At 44.0% G+C, this 16,971-nt stretch overlaps 1 protein-coding gene across 1 annotated transcript in view; it reads left to right on the top strand.

Moving 5' to 3' along the window:
* LOC117238675 overlaps positions 1 to 16,971 on the top strand; it is a 192,253-nt gene that overhangs the window by 145,346 nt on the left and 29,936 nt on the right. The window contains exons 3-4 of the mRNA XM_033503779.1: positions 2,054 to 2,367; positions 2,885 to 3,064. Coding sequence (XP_033359670.1) covers positions 2,054 to 2,367; positions 2,885 to 3,064 — 494 coding nt within the window. The remainder of the gene's footprint in view (positions 1 to 2,053; positions 2,368 to 2,884; positions 3,065 to 16,971) is intronic.

The following is a 16,971-nucleotide window of genomic DNA, read 5'->3' as shown; positions in this document are numbered from 1 at the left end:
ATATAAATAAAATGTACAGCGATCGAATTGACATATTCGTCATTCGAAAGTTATCGACGATATTCGACAACTATTTTTCATACGTACTCGCTGACACACCGATCCCAGCGAGCAAACTCTATCGTTCGAGCCTGTCGTTCACTGTTGAAAGTTCTACCTTTCTCCAAGCGCCTAATGATTCTCTGAAATTTCTGTTCCTGGGCTCCTTACATCAAGATTTCGTTAATCCTCTTTGCGACTGGAAATCGTCGACGCCGCGAAGTTTGCCAGACCAAGGGATTGAATTACGAACGCTTGTAATCGAAAGTTCTTCGAGCTGAAAAATTATATTCCATTAAACAGCAGGCTGCCTCTTCCGGGAATGAGCTTTAACGATACCATTGGCAGAACAACGTGGTGTTTCGTTGTTCTCAAACTCGATCTCAATTAAAGCTCCGGTACTTGGAAATGAGGAAGTTGAATAGAACGATGACGTTAATCCTTCCACGTTCAACTTCCAACTAGGAGCATTCCAAGTTCAATCCTTCCGTCCCTACTTAACCATCGAAGGCTGCACTTCCGACACAGGATTTAAAGTTTGCTACACGCGACAGGATCAACGAAATATATCGTCTTAAAAATATCTGTTGATGGTCGTTAAAGTGGCGCGACTAGGGCCGATGATTGTCACGAAAGAGGTAAAGTCTCGAAACTTGATCTATCACCGTGACGTATCAGCAGACGTGCAAACAGCTTTCTACTCGCAGACAAACGACATTCTTCTACGCTTTATTTCCACTACGTTACGCGAAACATTTGTTCGGAATGACGTCTTGTATATTGGTCAACGAACGCTTTCTAACTTCGTGGACGTGAAAGTGCTTTAGCGATTTTTGAAAAATGCAGATCGTCTAGTAGAATCATCGTAGAATTATAGTTTAACGAAATATCTCGTATTACAAAAATTATTGTAACGGAAATATCAGGTTTTGAGAATTTGAAAGGAACGTTTAGCTTTCGGATTTAGAAATTTTATAAATTCTGTTCGTTCGGTCAGGAGTAATCCAAAAATCTCTATAAAAATTAAAAACCTTCAATATGAATTTCAAATCCCTAAAATAAATCAAAGAGTTTGTGCATTTTTGTTGCAAGTTATTCGCTAAAACATTTCGAATAGTGGCATTCTCATCTGTGAAAGATATTCAAATGCTCTGGAACACATTAAAGCCTTTCTGCGCAAAGAAGAAAAAAAAGACGAACGCTCTTCGGAATCATCGTCCGTATTCTAAGAATCCTACCGCTGCTACCTGTGTTGTCGAATTCTTGATAAAACGAGAACTTATAGTCGACGCCTCGGCTCAACCTGAGATGAGAAACGCCTTCCTGTTTTCGCGCACGAGTTCCGCAAAGAAGCTACGTGCCCGGCATGCCGAGCACGGCTTTTATATTTTATTATGCTTTACGATATGTTCTTATCTTATTTCGTCCACGTGTCGAGTACGAATTCACGCCGGGGAATTTTTATCGACGTCGATCAATGAGAAACTCGTGGCGGCATGGGATCCAGAAAATCTCGATTGCCCGATTCGCTTTTTGATTTTGCTATTTTTTCTTCTTCCGTGAAATAAAAATACCAACGTTTCGTGCGGCTTGTATATCGGCTTTGAAACTAGCAGCAGCGGAAATTTTGAATACGTCAGACCCAAATGCGAATCAGTAGCTTTGTCGATGGACGCGTTCATTGACCATAAATTCGCTGTCTCGTGTAAATTTCACCATTTCGTCGGAAGGGTTGCTGTTAACGATCCCTATAACCGTTTAGTCCGGTCCTCCACGTTCGCCACAGACTGACCGATGTGTTTCATAAAAAGAAAAAAGGAAAAACCGTCGATGTTCGCGTATCAAGGACGATGCGTTTAATTGCCGTACTCTGTCAATTAACTGTCCGTTATTTCGTTAATTAACTCCACGTTGATCAAAGAACCCAGTAACTTCACGGCAAAGCTGGAGCAAACACGCGATGGTCGGAATCCGATAATGTCGTTAAATATATCTTTCCTATTTTCTGTTACAGGTCGAACACACGACTCTACCTATACGCTGTACAGATTAGGAGAAAGGCTTTCTAGTGGAATAAGATTGTACGTGGAAACGGGAAGAACGGATGGAATGGACGCGGATGGAGACTCGCCAAACAGTCTTCACTCGTTCACGGGCCCTCCAGTGCCACAAGGAGAGGGAACAAGTATCGCGAGAGCATTTTTGGATGGAAATCACACTCTAATAAGCATCATGGCTCGTATAAACCCCAGCCCCGACTGGTTCGTTGGGGTCGATTCCTTCCAACTGTGCGTCGAGGGTAATTGGGTCGACACAGTAACCGTTGAGGTAATTATCGTCGACAGGGATCATTGATTTCGACATGTACAGTAGAAATATATCGGCTTGCTTTCTCCGCAACGGCCAGCCAACAATTTCAATCGGACGCGCTTTAATAACGACGGCTCGAATTAGGCCGCGCGCAACATATGGAAAATTACATCGAAGCCTCGGCCGGATTTTGCATTCATCCACGTCGAAGCACTGGTCTATCGAACAAAAGCTAGCCTTTTTAACTTTTTTACCATTCGGATACAGGATGCGCCATATTAGCGATCTTTCGTTCGTTAAAACGACTGGTAGTTTGGCTGCCAAAAGGTTTCGAGAGAGAAAAAAAATAAGATGATCGTGAGCACGATGAAGGCTGGACTATCGGAGAAAAAAAAATATAGGTCGCGTTCCATTTCAACAGCGAGGAATTCCGACCGATCCGAAGCATACGGCTCCTCTGTGCCATCTCATTAAAATCCAGCAGAGGCCCATTGAAAGGCCGACTCATCGTCTATGTTCGTCTCTCTTTTTTCAGCTGGATCCGCTGGACGGTGGAACCGATAACGGGTTCACATTCACGGCTGCCAACTGGCCGACGCAACCCCAAGGAATCGCCTACAGGATCACGTCACGGTACCCGGCACATCCCGCGGGAAGCTTTTATTATCCGAATCTACCTCGTCTACCACCGATAGCCACCCTCACCTTCACCAAGGTAACTGGCCGCTTTCTTTCGTGAATGCGATCATTATCGTTCGATCGGTTACTTGGCAATGGGTTTTGGTCGATTGTTGTATTCAACTGGAGGGAATATATGCCATTTAACTTTAGAATAACGTGTCGCTAACGCGTACTATATACAGGGTGGTTGGTAACTGGCGGTACAAGCGGAAAGGGGGTGATTCTACGCGAAAAAAGAAGTCGAAAATATAGAATAAAAATTTTTCACGTCTCGTTATAACGGATCTCACTGTAGATCGTTGTCTCGATGGAAAAATTAAAAAAAAAAATTTTTGTTCTATATTTTCGACTTCTTTTTTCGCGTAGAATCACCCCCTTTCCGCTTGTACCACCAGTTACCAACCACCCTGTATATTACGATTTATTTTAATACGACGACTAGTCGAAATATTTCGACGATCTCTGCGAAGTGTTTGCTTGCGATAAATATGATATAACTTCTGTATACATTTTCAGATTCGCTTGAAATTTTTATCATATTGATCGAGTTTCGAGCCGTTCTCTGTATAAAAAATGTCTACAAGGGTCAATTAGATATAAATCGGAACTTTTTACTTCGGTAAAATGCTTTAAAAAGAACAATCGAGTTACTTTTCTATATATGTTCCGTTTCTCTCTATATACTTTTGCCAGCGGATTGCTCATTTTTTTATACTATTTTCGTAGAAAGTAGAGGGCTGAGTCAGAAGCTAATTGCGCACAAATTGCTCTACTTCTTCGTTGCTGTTGGAACATTGTGCTCCTAATGCCTCTTTAAGTGGCCGTGATTCTGCGGAATTTTAACTGCTTGCGAACGATGGAAACCACGCTTCTATAACTAATGTTAACTTTCGAGCAAATTTCGTCGTTTGTTATGCGTCGATCATGCTCGATCAGTTCCCGAACAGCTTCGACGTTCGCTCACGTTACACTTATCTTGGATGCCATGTGTTTTAAACGTCCATCGACGTCCACTAGAAAATGATTTATACCACGCAAACGCTTGGATTCCTGATAATTTTTCATCCCCAAACAGTCAGTCGCCACCTATGCAAAATTTCAATGGGTTTTGTGACCTGAATGGTTAAAAATTTAAATAATCGTGCGTTGTCACAAACGGAAGCCGGTACTGCTTTCTCGTTCATCGCGTTATCTATCGAAGAAACGATAAGTAGAGCACCGCGTCTTCAAGCCACGTCTATTTAAACTCCCACGCAATGTCCATCTGAATAAACGACACTATGAAGACGCTATGTACCACGCTTAATCCGGTTAATATTTGACCGATCCTCGTGTAAGTGTTTAAATACTTTCACGAGCCACTGCATATCTCGTTAATATACTTGGAGAAAAATGAATACCTTTAAAAAGTTATCTCTTATACTTGAACCGGTAAATTTGATATATAAACGTGGTCTGTGTTATACGGGTCATATCTCCTGCATCATCTATCTTACTTAAACCGTTGTTGCGTGGTTTCCACTAATTCATCGCGCGGAACTTTTCTACCTATGTGTCCCTATACTTCTCTGTCACGAAAATTCCTAACTCGCCAAAGCCTCGACATCGCCATTGTTAATCTAGCAAAAGAGGCTGGAACTGGAAACCTCGTCGATATTTATTTGCTACGGCCTCGTCGAGATTCTCGGCAACTTCTGCTCACTGGCCAGCTGCTACTTCCGCGAATTTCAGCCATCCGGAAGAAACTTCTTTTTCCTCTTGGTGACTTCATCTCGAGGAGGACTCGATTCTCTTGCGCCACGATGTTCGAACGAAAAGCGACAGCGGCGGTAACGAGATTCGAGAGACAGCGACTCGTGTTAAACTTGCTAATTATGTCTTCCCGACTTCCTGTCCTCCTTTCTCTCCAACTTCCTTTTTGGTCGTGACTGCTGCTCGCCCATTCGCATCCCTACCTCGTAGGATCTTCGTCTCAGCTAGTGACAAGTCGCTTTCACCATCGCGACAGTCGCTGTCCCCTGTCCTCCGTTCATGCGATTCCTCTTACCGAGGAGGAAAGCCTGACCCGCTTACCGTATAATTATCAAACTTTCCTCGCTAATCCCATAGACCCGTCGCTATTCCTCGCCATTTTTCCACTCCCTTCCATCCCATTCTCTACTTGCCACCTTCGCGTAATCCAGGCTAACTTGTTTCCTGGAAGATGCCTCGTCAGCTGTTTCAGCGAGCATCTGCTCCAACAATTTGTCCGGTTTCTCGAAATGTGTGCAGAAAATACATATTCGTGGGCGAGATCTTTCTTCCGCCCTCTATCTTCTTGGCACGATCTTCTTTTGGACGAATCGGGCAATTTTTAAAAATTTTCCTGGGCATGTAGAACTCCGTTACTTTGTAATTAATCGTATCGGAATTTACCCGTTTCGAGTTACCAATGTTCGCGATGGTTTTGATTTTCAACTTTTGAAATTTGATCGGTAACTTGTGACTCGTATTTCGTTACGTTACATTGCCATACACTTTTCTATTTAATTATCATTTTATTCCAATGTCGAAACCAACCTAGTTTAATTACCTTGTCTCCTTTTTTCTTCTAAAGGTAATACAATTAAAATATTCATACGTAACTAGACGCTACTTTATCTAGAATACTTTCTACAATCTTGCGTACTATGCGTGTTCTGTGTGATTTCGCACGTTTAAATGCCCCATAAAAGTATAAACATCCGCAGCCTCTAGATAACTCGACTACCACGAATCTGCCTGTATCGAGGGTAGCTTACCTGGGTTATACGATACACCTATGCTCATTAGCAAAAATACTGTGTTCCATTGCCTATAAAATTCTCCGTTAACGCGTAACTCACCCTGCCAGCTAATGCGATCTACCTCGACCTGTTTTTCGTTTGTACGTGTGTTTTAACCAACCGTGGTAAATTCAACGGACGTCGATGCTGGTCGTATCATTTTTCAGAAAACCGGTTCGACGTCCGATCGGACACTTTTTCACAGCGAACCGCGGTTTGTCGGCCAACGATGTCACCAGTCGCCGGCGCCACGACGTAATTTACAGCTGATTAAGCTTGGCCGCGCTCTTTCCGCCACTCTACCAGACAGACAATCATTTCGCGCGTTTATCGAGCCTGTACGCAATCACCGAACCGTACAACGTTAATTCACCGCTCTTTTGCCTGTAATTCGCGGCCACCATTACGGTTAATGGGCAACGACGACGCGTACTCTGTGTCACGACGATAGAAAAAAAGAGGAAGAGAGAAAAAAGAAATAGAACGACCGGAGAAACGGTTCCATTACGACCGAGCATCTTAGGTACTCCATTAAGCTGGAAATTGGAACGCGCAGCGTAATGTTCGCCCCGTATCGCGACGACCTCCATTGCCGTGTACCGATTCCTAGGATCGATAATGTTTATGTCCTCGGACAGGATGGAAAACGCGCCACTCTGTGCCGGTTCGATTGGTCGGCGAATACTCTGCAACGATTACGAATCGTTGTATAAATCCGCGTCGTCTGTGCTGATTGAAACGTGGAAGAAGATGAGTGGAACAGCTGGCAGTTGCTAAATTATTTCCGAACGAAATTGAAAGAACGTACGGGATTAACGAAACCTTCCGCGTTATTTGATATTTTCATGCATCTCAGTAGAGACGTATACATACGACGTACTATAAATCGTTGGAATCGTACTTTGCAGGCTCGCAGTGTAGTCGTTAAACTCTTTCGCTGAAATAACCGAATATTGTCGGGAAAGATATTCAACGAGTAAAATACACGTGTTCCGTGCATATTTTAATTTCTTTCATCGAATCTACTCGTCTAAACGCGGACACCGAAAACGAAGAAGAAAGATCACGAGTGGCGAAAACAATCGGTGAATTCGTATCACGCGTACTTTCCTCGGAAAGTTCGTATAAATAATCTTATTAAAGTTGTTCTACTCGTTTCGAAAAATATCACGTGCCTGCGAAGTTTGAATTCAGCTGTTTAAAATACCTCGTAGAAAGGATAATTGGAGATTTTGCCTAATGTTCGCGCGGATTCATTCTCCATGACCCAGTTGCTGGGACGCGTGTGTACAACGTTCTGAATATTAATATCGTAAGAGCTGGCGGCATAAATAGCGAGCATCGTGGTTGAGAATCAGCCGCGATACGCTCAGGGACCGTGGATTCGGCCGAGAAAACCTGCGTTATCATTTATGCCAATTAAGTTGGCTCGGTGTAATGCGACGATATTAGCCTAACAAAGTGGCCATAGTCGCTCGCGCGTTTGTTTTCTCTCGTGCCGTTTAATGCCTCGGACGGAATATTAAAGTGGCGTTCGCGGGAACTGGAGAACATCGGAAACACAGTTACGGCACATTAGTATTAGAGGATTGCCAGCTCTCCGCGCTGTTTTCTCCTCCGTTCTCTATTTATTATTCGTACAGTCTCGTTTGTTACACAGCCTGCACTCTGCGACTATTTAATTCGGCGCTGCGTAGAATCGTCAAAAGTAAATAATAATTTGCCAACGTGTTTGAACAGAACTTGGTGTTTGTTCGTCGAGTAAAGGGCGGTCTAACGAAATTAATCCCCTGGCTTGTAATTTTTTTCCGTATATACAACAGCGAGCGCATTAATAGCACGAGTTCTTATACCAAGTTTAATTTAGTTTAAAATTCCTATAGTCTTGTTTCTTATCCGTTTCCTTTCGTTCCTACGTTTCTAGCGTTATTTTATTTATGCTTAGGATACGGGGAAATAGAAGAACTTTACGAATAGAATAGAAGCTTTACGTTGTTTTTCAAAATCTTAAATAAATTCGTTGTAAGATGTTCGAGTATGTAACTCGAATCACAACGAGTCGGGTTACAAGCTCGATATAAGTACAGATCATCCTGATAACCTTTGATTCGTAATCCACGTCACGAGTTTATCTCGGTGTTCTAACGCGAGGGATGAAAAATCGAAGAGTTTAAATTAAGCAAGCACTCGATAACGCATCGAACATGTCGATCGTTGCCGATTATAATTGTTCCCCGGAGTACTGGCTGGTACCTCGCGAGGCTCGTTATCGTTCGTAACCAGTGAGTTAGTATCACCGGTGGAAGATAAAGGGAGAGAGTTAGTTGGCAAAGCGGCGCCGACCGGATTATCCCAAGTTGGCTGAAAGCAATAGGGCTTGGTTAACCGTGACACGAACGCATACAGCCGCATATTTCGATGTTCGCGCGTACTTTACGTAATTACCAACTATTCATAGCCGGTCGATTATCTCGGCTGTTCTCGATTACTCCCTTCTGCTACGGAGTAATTTGTCTCCTCAGCACGGGGGATTCGAGGGACGAGATCAGGCTGCGAATTAATTCGAATCGACTCTCTCCACTAACCTCTCTTGCCCCGTGAATACCTGTTAATTATGAATGCCCGAGAGAAACTTTCGTCTACCTGTGCTTTCGCAACGAAAGAACACGTCGTAAGTGCTCGAGAATTTTCTCGTTGCGTCGAACCACGTTCCTGTAGAACGTTCGTAACTTCGACGCTCGTGTTAACAAACCAACCAGGAACAGTCTTCGTCGACTAATTTGAATTAAAGAAGAGTTATGGACAAAGGCGGGGCGAATATATACGAGGGTGGATTATTCGGATTAAGGCCGAGGCAATTGGGATAATCGTTAGCGACCCCCGTGGCCAATTCGACTCTGGTATCCCAGTGTCAACGCGATGCTGTCGAGATAAACAACGTTGTTTCGAAGATGAACGCGAGAGAGGACAGCGACTCGGCTCGCCCCTAGAATCTCGATGCGGCTGTTTATCGACGAGACTGTTTGTTCGGCGCGTATCGCAATCGTGAAGTCTGTTCCACAAAGATAAGCGCATCGATGCTTCTCGTCTTCCGACTATCAATCCATATCCGTCCGCGAAGATCCTTCGACGTCCTCGATCCCGATTCACCTTTTCATTTTGGCATCTTCCCAACTTTTCGCTCACAATTTTCCTCGCACGATCTGCCCCGAACGATCGTATCCAGCTAAGAAGAAATGCTCGGACCATCGTGTCCGCTTTCGATCGACCAGCTTCCGATCGATTCGACTAAAAGGATGCGCGCAACCAGAAAATAAAAAAGGGTTCAAACAATATTTTTCCCTCGGCCGCGTAATACCGGACGAGATGTTTTGTTCCGGTCAAAGTGTTCCTCGCTCGAAACCCCACGGGGATTCGATTCCAGCGAGGAGAAAGCGCGTGCACAAGAGTAGATAGAACTAGGAGACGAGCCAGAAGATAGAGCAACATTTCATTCGGTAAAATTAAATGGTTTTTGATGTAATGTACAGCGCTGCGAATGATCGCACAGTGCTTGTAGAAAGAAAAGACTGTAAGTGGCAAGAAACAAGTTTTCCAGAAGGAAGAGCAAACTTACGCGTCGATGTAATCGAAATTGATGAAAAAGAAAAATTTATGTGTAGAAAATTTGCCATCTCTCGGTTGCAAAGGAAACACAATGTTCAGCTCGTTTGGATGGATGACACAGCTGCGATCGGGAGAGACAACTTATATAAAATATTATTGAACTTAAAAAAGGAATACGATCGCCGTAGGCGGAGGTTATCCAAAGGAAACCTTGAATAACATACAACACGCAGATTTTTATATTTGAAAAGGAAGGTTACACCATTTCATAACTAAAAATGCAGCGTTACCTCTTGGTCTTAGCCGATAGTGTAGCCTGATTTGGTCACGTGCAACAATCTGTATACACGTGTGCGTGCATGTGAAAGAGCAGAGGATATGAAGCATAGTAGGTATTCCGAGCACGCAATTTTGAAGTAAACAGCGACGTTCTCGCGTCGAAAGAGTCTCGACTTGGGTGCTTTTCGAGGGCCGTGAAAGGGCTCGTTATTATTTCGCCTTCTCGCATAGGTACGTAAATAAGCAGGTATATTAGATTTGGCCGGGTGAATGGCAGGAAAAGTGTGTGCCTCGCGTGAAAATATCGGAGCACCGCCCATCCTCAGCGAGAATCTTATTTTCCAGGCCAATTTCCGAAGAATTCCATCGATGGTGAATATAATAAAAGGCGGCTAAGAACGCGTACGCTATATTCTCGAGGAGCTTCAGCGACGTATCCGTGAATAATGAGTCGTCGCGTCGTTGAAATCTTACATCGAACAGACTCAAGTAGATATCTCGTCGAAATACGAATTTCCTTCGCAGAGAGAATCGAACGCATCCAGAGAGTCGTGTTCCATCTCGTAATCGAACACGTTCTATCTAGGTGAAAAAAACATTCGGACGAAAAGCGAAGAAACTTGGGTGTTCCTCGGCAAGCTCGTTCAAACGGGATCTAAGCGCGATCAAAAGATCGCTCGTCATTTCGAGAACTAACTGGAAAGTTGCACGAGATGCCGGATCTATCCGAGAAGAATTAAGATTTCTCATAGCTGTAGAGCGATTTTTCAAAGAAGACGGATGAAACTGCGGATCGTGATAGAAATATCCTGCACGAAGGAAATAAAATGCATCTTCGTAATAACACCGAAAATCGATGAACTGCGGATTTTTATGCACGTTAAAAATCTAAGACCTGAATGTCGATTTGTTTTACCTGCCAAATATTACAGCGACTACTGCTTTATTTTGGTTTTGTTTCGTATAGTCTCGCGTATTATGTGCTTTCTGTACATTTTTTCATATTTCACGATAATCGTTTAATATCGAATATGTATTACAAATTGTAAACTCGTGTCAATGAAAATCGTGCCCGTTTCAAGAAACGATGATAATTCCGACGATGCTAATTACTTGACGATAGTTGATAATAATCGATCAACTAACAGAAACAAAGATAATTCATCTTTCTAACGAAGGGAAGGTTAACCTTTGGAGCGATCGATCGACGGGAAGATGGAGATGTGAAAAAAATTCGCGGGAAGAAAAGTTGTACAAATTGTAGACTCGCTCCAATGAAAGCTGTGTGTGTTCCAAGAAACGATGATAATTCCGACGATGCTAATTACTTGACGATAGTTGATAATAATCGATCAACTAACAGAAACAAAGATAATTTATCTTTCTATCGAAAGGAAGGTTAACCTTTGGAACGATCGATCGGTGGGAAGATAGAGATGTGGAAAAAATTCGCGGGAAGAAAGTTGGTTCGGCTGAGGTATAAAGAAAGATGAAATCTCAATTCCCATGGAGGCGGTGCTCGAAGGTGGAAAACGGGTACGCAAGAAGCCGAAAGAGGGTGCAGTGACAGAGGACCGCGAACTCCCTTCCGTTCACCACCACTATTTCAAACTGCGGCGGAAACGTAAGAATTTATAACTGGTGACACGTTATGGGCTTCTCCCCCGCGAAACCCGGTCAAAGATTTATTTCCCGCGGCCGCTTTTTCATCCACTGCCGACGCTTTCCAACCGGTCGGAAAGTCAGTGCGCCGCGACTTTCTTTCGTCGCCAGGTGGAGAGGCGGGCGTAGAAAATGCATTTCACCGCTCCTTTCTACCATCGTAGACAAACGCGAAATATCCTCGTGAAAGTATTTCTTCTGCTTTTTTAGAAGGTTGCTTGAAAAGAGTTCTGAAACGACCAATACAATCTCTCGATACGAATATTCACTGGCACGACGAAAGTATTGCAACTTACTTGTAGAAATCTTTTACGAATACGTCGCGTGTTTTATACGAAACATTTTGACATTTTATTACGTTGGTGAAGTTTCAAACAAATGTGAAAGTGTACGTGGAAGATACAGGTTAGTTAGCGTAAGCGTATGTACTCGAACGGTGGAATAATCCGTGGTGTGTCTCGATCTTCGATGTCTTGTAACGTTTGTAATATATCGTAATATCGTATATATTGTAATATATAATGAAAAATTTCTGCCACAACGGGATTCTTTCGCGAGCCTATGCATAAAGTGAAAGATTCGACAAAGAACGAAAATGAGACGAAGAATCTTACGAAAGAAAGGTATCGAACACAAAGGGATACTTGTGATTAATAAACGACGATAAATATTTCATAAGCACGCGGTCGTTTTCGAGGGGATCAAAGGGCTCCTCCCTTGAAAATTCGAGATTCGTCGCAATATTCGCAAAGACACGCTTTCACGACACGTCCTCCTTCTCTCGTTAAAGTTTGAGGACGAAAGAGTTCGTGGTTTTATTACCAAGGGCCAGAAGTAATCTCGTCGTGTCTCAGAGTGTCGTAATTTGACTTATTATATCTGTCGTTTCCCGACATTTTAACCTAACGTCTTGTCGCTGAAGAGCTTTCGTTTACCTGAACACCGTCGTGTTATACAACTTCGACTACAAAATTTACGAACACTCGGTATACTCCGTCGACATTAAAAAAATGGAAGTTCCAAGTTGCGTCGTTAACGATATTAAAAATTTCCAAAAGTAGAACGCTAGTTCTAGGAGTCTACTGCTGTGTCTGACCATGTGCGCTCCTCTGCTACTTAACCGTACCGCAGCGACTAAATTCCTTTCGCTTTAAAATTACAGTGGAATCGGAACGATTGAAGTCAGACCTCGACCACATTTTTTTCGTCTCTGCGTTTCGTAAATTTTGATTTTCTAAAAACCAGCGTACGATCATCGCGGCATAGCCGCGCGTGATATCCAGTTTATTATATTTAGAAACCACGGAAACGTATTGATGCGTTTCGCCCCTTGTGGAATTTCACATTCACACGAGCTTGTGAAATACGAGCGGGACAACTCGCGTAACTCTAACGGAGAAAAAATTTGTGGAATCAGCAGAATGTTGTTCTATTTCGTTGGATACTACGGTTCGTAAAGAGCGAAACGTATGTATCCCACGGAGTTGAGGCTTCGAAACCCCGGAAATCGGAATAGCGAGCCGACGTGTATCCACAGGAGCTTTTTATCGTTCAGCTGCAGCTGCACCGCTCGCAACGCCGGAACAAACTGTTAAAAGTTTGCTTCGTTTTGCAACGAACTGCAGTCCGGCCGACAAACACTGTTCTATTCTTTCGCGAGTCGTTGTTTTGCTTTTCCACGGTATCGATTAATCCGATCAGTCGCCCTTTATTCGAAAAACGGAAATGGAATACCATTTCGCTCGCGTCTTTTAACGATAAGCAGCGTTAATTATATTTAGTCTCGCTGATAGCTTCTACAATGACAAAATTTGTTCCATCGTAACGAATCGGTGAGCAAAGAAATTATTGTAAAATTCACGTTTAATCAGCGAGCAGACCGACGAGTTCATCAAACCGTAAATGTAGAACTTCGAAAGCCAATCCTCCTAATATCGATGAACGCCTGAAATCGCGTTTTAAATCCGACTGGATCCGGGATAATCTCTCGACGAACGCGATTCGCGGAAAATTTCTTCAATGGCAAAAATTTCGTACCATCTAATATTTTCAGATTAATAAACCATCGCACAAAGTAACTTGGCTCGTCAATTACTCGTGATTAAACGCGTCAGACTTCCGATTCCTCGTCGATCGCGCGTTGTCGTCGATGTCTTTGATTCTCGGTGGATCGATACCAAACCCTACAAATTAACAAAGTCTTGTCGAATTAGTCGTATAACATAATTATAACGAGCTCCAAGTGCCCTCGATCGAACCACTTACGAGAACACCTGAGACTACTTCAAATAATAATGTTCTCGTTAAAAGTCAAAGTAACCGATCCATTCGTCCCACTAGACGAGACTAGTTCATTCTAAATATCAAAGTCTAGCAATTTCTTGTACAAAGATCGACAGACTTTTTCATCTCTAATCTCGTCTTTCTTTCGATTCTATCGATTTAACCAAAAGAAGATTCACATAAATTTCTCTTCCCACTCTCATCGAATTTTATTTACAAATATCAAAACCAAATTCTTTTTGGCATTTAATATCGACATTCACAGCCTGTCCACTCTATCGCTAGCTACAGCATTTTCAAAACGAAATATGAAAAGCCAACTTTTTTAGCTATTTAATTAGCAGCAATCTCTCGATCGACTTCTATCGCTAATTTCACCTTCTTTCCAATTCCATCGGCCTGACCCGGCACAAAATTTGGTCATTTTTCCTGGCACTCGTGTTGCGGCTTCTTCATTGACCATATCGCTGTCCCCGTCTCTATCGCATGGACAGGCCGAGTCTGCCCCGGCATTGGTTTGTCACGCTTGTCCGATTATCGACGGATTAACCAGCGGCTCGCGGTGGTCGGTGGTGATGCAAGCGATGCGGTCGGCCACCTATACGTGCCTCTTGCCAACGTAAAACGACCGGCCCGTGGCTCAACGGTAATTATAAAATCGCGATAATCAAGCGAACGATCGGTACTTTAATTACTCGTGGCCGCATAGCCGTGCTCGTTTTCATACCCTTCTTCCGGTTTATCAGAGAATTCAAAGTCAAGTGGAATCGGTTGGGACTGGAAAACGTTCCGGAGAGACGGCCAGACGAGGAGAGAAAGGATCGCTGAAAATTTCATTCGGCAATCGGAACGTTGATTAAATCACACGATCGACTTTCCATCGGATCTCGGAGCTATTTTCCGCCGTATTTTCTACCGATCGAGTCTCGCACAGGAGAAAAAGTCTCAAGACCGCGTTACACGATGGGGCGTTTTTCTGCTAGTCGAGCAGAAATCGAGTTACGCCGCGCAGTCTGCCTTATGAAGGTATCGATATCAATAACAGGATAATCGAATTCCTTCGCTCTGTCGAGCTCGTCCTGAAACGAAATCCTGCTCGTCGTCGGTTTAAACGTTGCCGGGAGATCCTGCTGGAATTGATTAGCCGCTATAGCGAAATTGATCAACGATGCACGGCCTCGAAGGAAGGTAATCCGCAGTTTGTTCACCGTGGAACGCGAACGCTAACGCGATAATCCGAAGAAATATCGATCGTTCGCCGGCGGGGCATAGCCGGTAAAATATCATCGAGCCAATAGCGGCGTGCACACGGGCTGAGGATAAAACGAAGCGGGCACGTTTAACGCCCGGGCCACCGGGCTTCTAATTACAGGCTGAGCGGAAAAGTTTCGGTGTAAAATTAAGTTGGCGGTTTACGAGGTGCTCGTGGAAACTATTCGACGTGTAACGGGCTAATAAAGATGAGCATTCGAGAGAAAAGAAGTCTCGCGGAGGAGAAGTTCCAGCGTTCGCGCTGGACCCAGTATCGATTTGTCGCGGTACTAAAACACGTGGCTGAACCTGGCCGTGTGGCTGCGGCACAGCGAGCTAGTTTAAACGAGAGTAACAACGAAACGCAATTCCGCGGATGCACCTTCGCGCAAATGTTTGCCCTTCGCGCTTATGCATTCGTAATCGAGTATTACGAACTGCCACCTTTCGCACGCTAACGAAGGCAACGCGAGAAACGATCTTGTAAAATTGATCTGGCGAGCAAACTGCTTTCAAAAGGCTGGCTAATTATGCAGCAACGTTGCAGCTTGATAACAATACGTGACACGGGTTTCTTTGTGTTTTTGAATAATTGTGCACACTTGAATTTGGTGCGAAATTGCATAAAGTATGATATTCTTTTAAAAGAATGTGATTAGACGGACGTGAGCTTCCCCGTTCTCTAGTCTTCCTAACAGAACATCATCCCTGAATTTGTCCTCGATGGTCACCGATAATCCATCACTTTATTAATCCGTTAATCGAATACTATGTAACACGCGATAACGTTAACCCGATAATCGAGATTCTACCGTATCGTTGTTTATAGCGTCGATGATCAAAGTTGCTAAAGGCTGCATCGATTTGTCAATTGGTTATTCCGCAAATACTATCATCCTCGGTTGGACATTACCCTTCCCGTGCTATAATACTGCAGCGACAACAGCAATAACATCTCCGCCTCGTCTTATCTTAATAAAATCCAGGAAATAACGAGATTGCAGGGGGCAAGAGTAAAGGATGTCGTGGCTCATTAACACAGACGATAATAACGCGACCAGTAAATCTTGTCGCGTGTAGCCCACAAAAAAGAATCGACTTAATACACACTCTCCGCTGCGGTATCCCATGCGTATCTCTGGCCGTATAATTGCACGTCGCAGACCCCTCTATTCCAGTGAAATAGGTAGGGATTTCGCGAACACTCTGCACCACCATGGCAATCTGTAAATTCCCTGCGGAGGAGAGAAGAGCAGCGCGTATCGAGAGAGAAAGAGAGAGAGAGAGAGAGAGAAGTGGGGTTGGTTTTCGAGGTTCTCGATTCCCGAAAATTCAGCGACCGATGTTCGATCGGATATCGAATCGGCTGGCCGGTCGCAATTTGTCACGATTCCCTGGCCGTCGATCGTATTAACCAGCGACGGAGGCCAGCACGAGGACACCCCCCGCCAGAATTTCTAGCGCGGAAGTAAACGACACGAAATTACCGCGAATTATTAAATTACTGCGACGACTGTCGCGGTAATTATCGCTGCCAGGATTATAGATTTTACGCCGGATAAATCCGTTTAATGTCGGCCGAACGCGTGTACGCTCGCAGCATCCTGTATCCTCTGTTCCTCTCTTTACCCTCGGCGAAAAACCGTCATATCGATCGGTCAGGCTCGTTACGCGCGACAAAAACGAACGATATCTACTCCTTTTTTTTCCCTGCGACGAGACATCGCGCGTGCACTCACGACTGCACCGTAATTCCAGCTTGCGTCCGCGTCGAGAAGCGTCCTGACGTTCTTTATTAACGGCGTAAAGAACAGTATTGCCCTGAAACCTATCTCCGGCTGCGAGTCGAAATGAATTACACGGTTCGCGTATGCTAACGTGAAACTGGACAGAGGGGCGCGATTAACGATTATTGCGAGGAACGGGTGCGAGCGAAAAGCACGAAGCGACCGATTTAACGAGATCAGAGGTTTGTATACAACGCGGCTTTCGCCTCGTTGCTCTATGCAACTATCGTATCGCGTTATGAACGAAGTAATTAACCGGCCGCGTACTC

The sequence above is a fragment of the Bombus vosnesenskii genome, unplaced genomic scaffold (assembly GCF_011952255.1).
Source record: "Bombus vosnesenskii isolate JDL3184/JDL3185 unplaced genomic scaffold, Bvos_JDL3184-5_v1.1 scf7180000013579, whole genome shotgun sequence".
Taxonomy (NCBI): domain Eukaryota; kingdom Metazoa; phylum Arthropoda; class Insecta; order Hymenoptera; family Apidae; genus Bombus; species Bombus vosnesenskii.
The sequence above is the reverse complement of the archived record's forward strand: the minus strand, read 5'-3'. Positions and strand labels throughout refer to the sequence as shown.